The sequence below is a fragment of the Silene latifolia genome, chromosome 6 (assembly GCF_048544455.1).
Source record: "Silene latifolia isolate original U9 population chromosome 6, ASM4854445v1, whole genome shotgun sequence".
Classification (NCBI taxonomy): Eukaryota; Viridiplantae; Streptophyta; class Magnoliopsida; order Caryophyllales; family Caryophyllaceae; genus Silene; species Silene latifolia.
In genome coordinates, this window is record NC_133531.1 from 81,251,110 (window position 1) to 81,257,351 (window position 6,242).

The following is a 6,242-nucleotide window of genomic DNA, read 5'->3' on the forward strand; positions in this document are numbered from 1 at the left end:
CATTTACATGAACACTTTTGCTATAGTTTTACAGTTACACTTTTTAATTGTTATTGTCACCTTTTAATTGTTTACTTTTGTTATAGTTTTACACTTTTGCTGACATTTACACTTTTAAACCATCACATTTACACTGCATTTCTGCTGACATTTACACTTACACTTTTGGATGTTTACTTTTGCTATAGTTTTACATTTACACTTTTTAATTGTTATTATTATAGTTTTAATTCGAGTTAGCATTCTGACAACATTTACACTTTTAAACCATCACATTTACACTGCATTTCTGCTGACATTTACACTTACACTTTTGGATGTTTACTTTTGTTATAGTTTTACATTTACACTTTTTAATTGTTATAGTCGCCTTTTAATTGTTATTATTATAGTTTTAATTTGAGTTAGCATTCTGACAACATTTACACTTTTGCTGACATTTACACTTTTACACCATCACATTTACACTGCATTTCTGCTGACATTTACAATTTTGGTGTAGTTTTACATTTACACTTTTTAATTGTTATAGTCACCTTTGCATTTTTATTGTTATATTTTTTATGTGAGTTAGCATTCTGACAACGTTTACACTTTTGCTGACATTTACACTTTCGCATCAAACACATTTACACTTCGTTTCTGCATTGACATTTACACTTACACTTTTGGATGTTTACATTTACACTTACACTTTTAGGACATCATAATTTGGACATTTACACTTTTGGAATATTTACATTTATGGAACATTCCCTTTACATTTACACTTTACTTCGACTTACGTTTACACTTACACTTCATATCTGATGACATTTACACTTAAACTCTATGGACATTTACACTTACACTTCATATCTGATGACATTTACATTTACACTTACACTCTGTGCACATTTACAGACTCGCTAAAACTGAATGGAGTTCAACCTGACGGGCGGAGTTTGTGTAGGGAGGTCGAGAAGAGGTTTACACCGTACATCGGGCGGGGAGTTGGGGGGGATTGAGGACGCGGTGACTTTTTATAAGATATACGTCATTGCTTGTGGGTTTGATGTGCGTAGGTACACAACAAAAAAATGGCGTGGCGGTGAGATCAAGTCAAAGCTCGTCGTCTGCAATCGAGAAGGTTTCGCTCACAAGACGCCCAGTAAAGATCGGGATGACGGACTGGTTGGGGAGAAGTCACGAGAGGATATTGTGGTCACTAGAGTGGGGTGTAAAGCGAGGACACGACTATATATGAAGAATGGTCTTTTATTAATTGACCGGTTCCACGAGGGTCACAATCACGAGCTTATCTCACTTAAGGACAGAGAGTTCCAGAAATTGTCGCGTAACATAATAGATTATCACAAGATGATAATCATTTCGAACTCAAGGGTTTGTAATATATAATCACTCTCTATACTAAATAAATAATTCCATTCATGTTATATTTATATGACGTATCTGTTAATGATTGATTGGCAGCTGAAGATAGGAGCAACAAAGACATACAGAATCTGCAAAGAACAAGTGAATGGATTCGAGAACATTGGAGCAAGCTTAAATGATTTTAAGAACTTCCATAGGGATGTTAAATGTTTCATTCACGAACGGGATGGTCAGTTGTTTGTTGACCATTTCAAGGAAATGACTGAAACAAGAATAGGTTTCTACTTTGACTATGACCTTGACGATGATGGCGACTGCGTAGGGCCATATGGGGGCGGGCAGTCTTGCTCGAGATAATTACAAATTTTTTGGTGATGCGGTGTCATTCGACCCAACTTACTCCACCAATAAGTATTCTATGGTATTCACACCATTCACAGTGTTGACCACCATAAACGATGTGATGTTACGTGGGGCTCTAATTTCAAGGGAAGATTATGAGTCATTTAATTGGGTTTTCAGCCGGTTTTTACAAGCAATGGGGGGTAAGGAACCCGAGTACATAATTACAGATCAGGACCCAGGTATTATCAAATCTGTCCCTCTTGTTTTCTGTGGACATGGGCCACGTCTCGGTCTGTGAATTTGGGCCATAAGCCGATCTGCGGTCGCGGGCCACCTGCAAGCCCACTTCGATATGTGGACGCGCAGCGGTCTCTTTGAAAGCAACGCTCGGCGGCGTAAAAGATGCTTTCGACCGGATCGTTTTAGATCGGTCGGTTTCGTCTCGGTAAGGGTCTCAAAACGATTAGAGATGTTCGGAGTCGCCACCAAGCATTTGTGGGATGCCTGGAACCCGTTCGAATTCCACTTTATACCTCGGTCAAATCGAAGCACAAAGCAGCGTTTGACATAGGTACTAAAGATAAGGAAATCGTCCCTCTTTAGCATCCTATCTCTAGAATGACTCTCGTACGCCCTGGATAAGGTCGTCCACTATCCAAAGTTTCTGAGTAAGAGGTGAAGGTACGTATTGGAAAGCCCTTTAATCAGACACCCAATCCCGCCCGGGTTTAGTGGCCTCTACTGATCGATCTTGGTTGGTTGAATGCAAAAGTTGATAGAACGGTTTAAATGCATGAATGCGCATCCAATAATTTAAACCTAACATGTGAGAGCTTTCTAAGTCGGTTGATTTAATCCAAGTATCAAGTATAATATGTTGAGTTGGATTAATGATTGATTTGCATGCAAGACGGAAATTAAACATCCATTTACCGTATTAGGTTTAGGGTGCACAACATGATCCATTTGTCTTAGTAAGGCATTTTGCAAATATGGTTTGAATATTCGTCCGATCCGTCCTATATCCGGGTTAACCGGAGTCGGGATCGTCCTAGAATAATGCTGGAAAGGAACAGGCCCTGTATCAGACAGCTACATGAGGCCCGAGCCAGCTGGCGATACAAAGGGCTTCCCTCTGGTTTTGAAAATGAGAAATGGAGAGCCTGTTTAGGTGCGGGTTAGCCCACGCTTTATGTAACGTGTTCTGACCTTTTAGAAAACGTTGTAAATCGTGTTGAAAATGGGTGTTTGAACCCGGTTTGATTTGAAAGGGGTCGTTTAGACCGCATTTGTTGATTTGAAGAACTAGACTCGAATAATCATCATTATTTGATAATATTCGGTGTCGGGTTCGGTTTGACAAACATGACATGAATAGTTTTGAAAATGATTATGGACTAATTGTTTTAAGTCCATTTGAATGTAATTAGTCGGTATTCATCATCGTACCCGGGTTAAAATCCGGCATGGTATGTAGAACCAAGGATGACTTTGTGTTGGTGACTAATATGTTTGTTTAAAAATGTAAAGAAATGAAATAAAAGGCTTTAAAATACCTTCTAAATGTCATCAACCAAATATTATCACCGAAACACGGATTTAACCGTCATGGTATGAAGAACCAAGGGTGAAAAATGCTTTATGGTTAAAACATGTGAAATAAAACAACAAAGGTTCGAAAATACTTGAAATGGTGAAAACCGATTACAAATATGAAAAATGGATTAAGGGAAATGACGAGAACAAACACAGTTGATTTCTGGTCTGAATACCCCATTTAGGCGCGAGCTAGTTGGCGACCTAAGGGGCTTCTGCCTCAGACCAAAAATCAGTTTTGGCTCGTTTATTCCATGTTTTGGTTCATGTTATGCATGTTTTAGCATGTTAGAGTCATGAAACAAATGAAAACACAATAAAAGAGGATTTTTACACCCTCATAGTTACATGTTTGGTTATGGCGAGTGATCGACGTAAGTGTAACGACTCGTTTGATCGGAAAAAACTCGGTTTAAAACCGTTTTGGTAAGTAAAAGAGTGTTTTAAAAGTTTAGTGATGGTGTAGTGGTCTAAGTGGTCGGTCAAGTGATTTAATGCACGATGACGGTACCAAAAAATATGTAAGGCTCGTGTTTACGATCGGTAGGTCGTAAATACGCGTCGGATTGTGACTTTAGAGTCGAGTCGAGAATTTGAAGGGAGAAAAGAGGGGGCGAACACTCGCGTAACTCTCAAATGGGTGGCATTTGAGGGGTATTTATAGGAGAATGAGTGGTTGTGTGAATTTTGAGCGACGTGGCCACTTGGGCTGCTCAAAGAGGCGCGAGCCACGTCGCGGGTCTTCGAGCTGTGTTATCACTTTCACAACAAACGCAATCATGATTTGTTCTATCCTAGGTTTTGTAGTCACATGTTTGGTATTTGACCAACATGAATCCGGGAAAACTTAAGGTAGAAGGTTTTAAATGTTTGGTTTTTTGTGGTTGACTCGGTTTGACTCGTTGTTGGAGTCGGGTTTTGAATTTTTGAGTCGGTTTTTGGTCCGGGGTCGGTTTTGACTCTAGTTAGTGTCATTGCGACCCCGTCGCCGTGCATTAAACACTCCAGGTATTTTTGAAATGTTTTGATATGTTTTATTTTCAAAATCGTTTTAAGTTTTCCGGCGTAAAGTTGTACACAAATTGTCGATTAAACGCCGCGATTCCAAAGCATGTTGTAGTCCGATAATCATCGGGTGTTTGTTGGAGTCTCAGCAGATATTGGGTATCTACAGAGTCCCCACTTTGACTGAGTCTTGGACAGGGCGAAAGTCAAAGTAGAGCCCCCAGGTCAATCGAAGATTACAACCTGGAGACCCAAGCGACGTCGAGGCGGCTCGAAAGGATTCGGGCCAAGGACCTGCCGTCGGGAAGGGCGACGCCAAGGCGACTCGAGGGTACGAGCCAAGGACCTGTCGTCGGGAATAGTTTAGAGTCTGTCGACTGTCCGTGCGGGTCGTTTAAAGTCCGTTAGACTACGTACGAAGGCTCGCCAGCCATAAGAAGGACGCGGTGACTTTTTATAAGATATACGTTATTGCTTGTGGGTTTGATGTGCGTAGGTACACAACAAAAAAATGGCGTGGCGGTGAGATCAAGTCAAAGCTCGTCGTCTGCAATCGAGAAGGTTTCGCTCACAAGACGCCCAGTAAAGATCGGGATGACGGATTTGGTTGGGGAGAAGTCACGAGAGGATATTCGGGGTCACTAGAGTGGGGTGTAAAGCGAGGACACGACTATATATGAAGAATGGTCTTTTATTAATTGACCGGTTCCACGAGGGTCACAATCACGAGCTTATCTCACTTAAGAACGAGAGTTCGAGAAATTGTCGCGTAACATACAGATTATCACAAGATGATAATCATTTCGAACTCAAGGGTTTGTAATATATAATCACTCTCTATACTAAATAAATAATTCCATTCATGTTATATTTATATGACGTATCTGTTAATGATTGATTGGCAGCTGAAGATTGGAGCAACAAAGACATACAGAATCTGCAAAGAACAAGTGAATGGATTCGAGAACATTGGAGCAAGCTTAAATGATTTTAAGAACTTCCATAGGGATGTTAAATGTTTCATTCACGAACGGGATGGTCAGTTGTTTGTTGACCATTTCAAGGAAATGACTGAAACAAGAATAGGTTTCTACTTTGACTATGACCTTGACGATGATGGCAGCCTGCGTAGGGCCATATGGGCGGGACAGTCTTGCTCGAGATAATTACAAAATTTTTGGTGATGCGGTGTCATTCGACCCAACTTACTCCACCAATAAGTATTCTATGGTATTCACACCATTCACAGGTGTTGACCACCATAAACGATCTGTGATGTTCTGTGGGGCTCTAATTTCAAGGGAAGATTATGAGTCATTTAATTGGGTTTTCAGCCGGTTTTTACAAGCAATGGGGGGTAAGGAACCCGAGTACATAATTACAGATCAGGACCCAGGTATTATCAAATCTGTCCCTCTTGTTTTCTGTGGACATGGGCCACGTCTCGGTCTGTGAATTTGGGCCATAAGCCGATCTGCGGTCGCGGGCCACCTGCAAGCCCACTTCGATATGTGGACGCAGTCTCTCTTTGAAAGCAACGCTCGGCGGCGTAAAAGATGCTTTCGACTGGATCGTTTTAGATCGGCCGGTTTCGTCTCGGTAAGGGTCTCAAAACGATTAGAGATGTTCGGAGTCGCCACCAAGCATTTGTGGGATGCCTGGAACCCGTTCGAATTCCACTTTATACCTCGGTCAAATCGAAGCACAAAGCAGCGTTTGACATAGGTACTAAAGATAAGGAAATCGTCCCTCTTTAGCATCCTATCTCTAGAATGACTCTCGTACGCCCTGGATAAGGTCGTCCACTATCCAAAGTTTCTGAGTAAGAGGTGAAGGTACGTATTGGAAAGCCCTTTAATCAGACACCCAATCCCGCCCGGGTTTAGTGGCCTCTACTGATCGATCTTGGTTGGTTGAAT

At 41.2% G+C, this 6,242-nt stretch overlaps 1 protein-coding gene across 1 annotated transcript; it reads left to right on the forward strand.

Moving 5' to 3' along the window:
- Positions 1 to 918: 918 nt before the first annotated feature.
- On the forward strand, positions 919 to 5,778 carry LOC141588276 (protein FAR1-RELATED SEQUENCE 5-like). The gene is made up of 4 exons (XM_074409725.1): positions 919 to 1,383; positions 1,474 to 1,695; positions 5,229 to 5,361; positions 5,447 to 5,778. Exons 1-4 carry the CDS (start codon positions 919 to 921, stop codon positions 5,776 to 5,778), a joined length of 1,152 nt encoding a protein of 383 aa, XP_074265826.1.
- Positions 5,779 to 6,242: the final 464 nt, after the last annotated feature.

Excerpts from the sequence above, each read along its gene's own strand:
- LOC141588276 (XM_074409725.1), top strand. The coding sequence starts at position 919 with ATGGAGTTCAACCTGACGGGCGGAGTTTGTGTAGGGAGGTCGAGAAGA. Across the intron at positions 1,384-1,473 it reads TAATCATTTCGAACTCAAGG|CTGAAGATAGGAGCAACAAA; the intron begins GTTTGTAATATA and ends ATTGATTGGCAG. Across the intron at positions 1,696-5,228 it reads TTGACGATGATGGCGACTGC|CTGAAGATTGGAGCAACAAA; the intron begins GTAGGGCCATAT and ends ATTGATTGGCAG.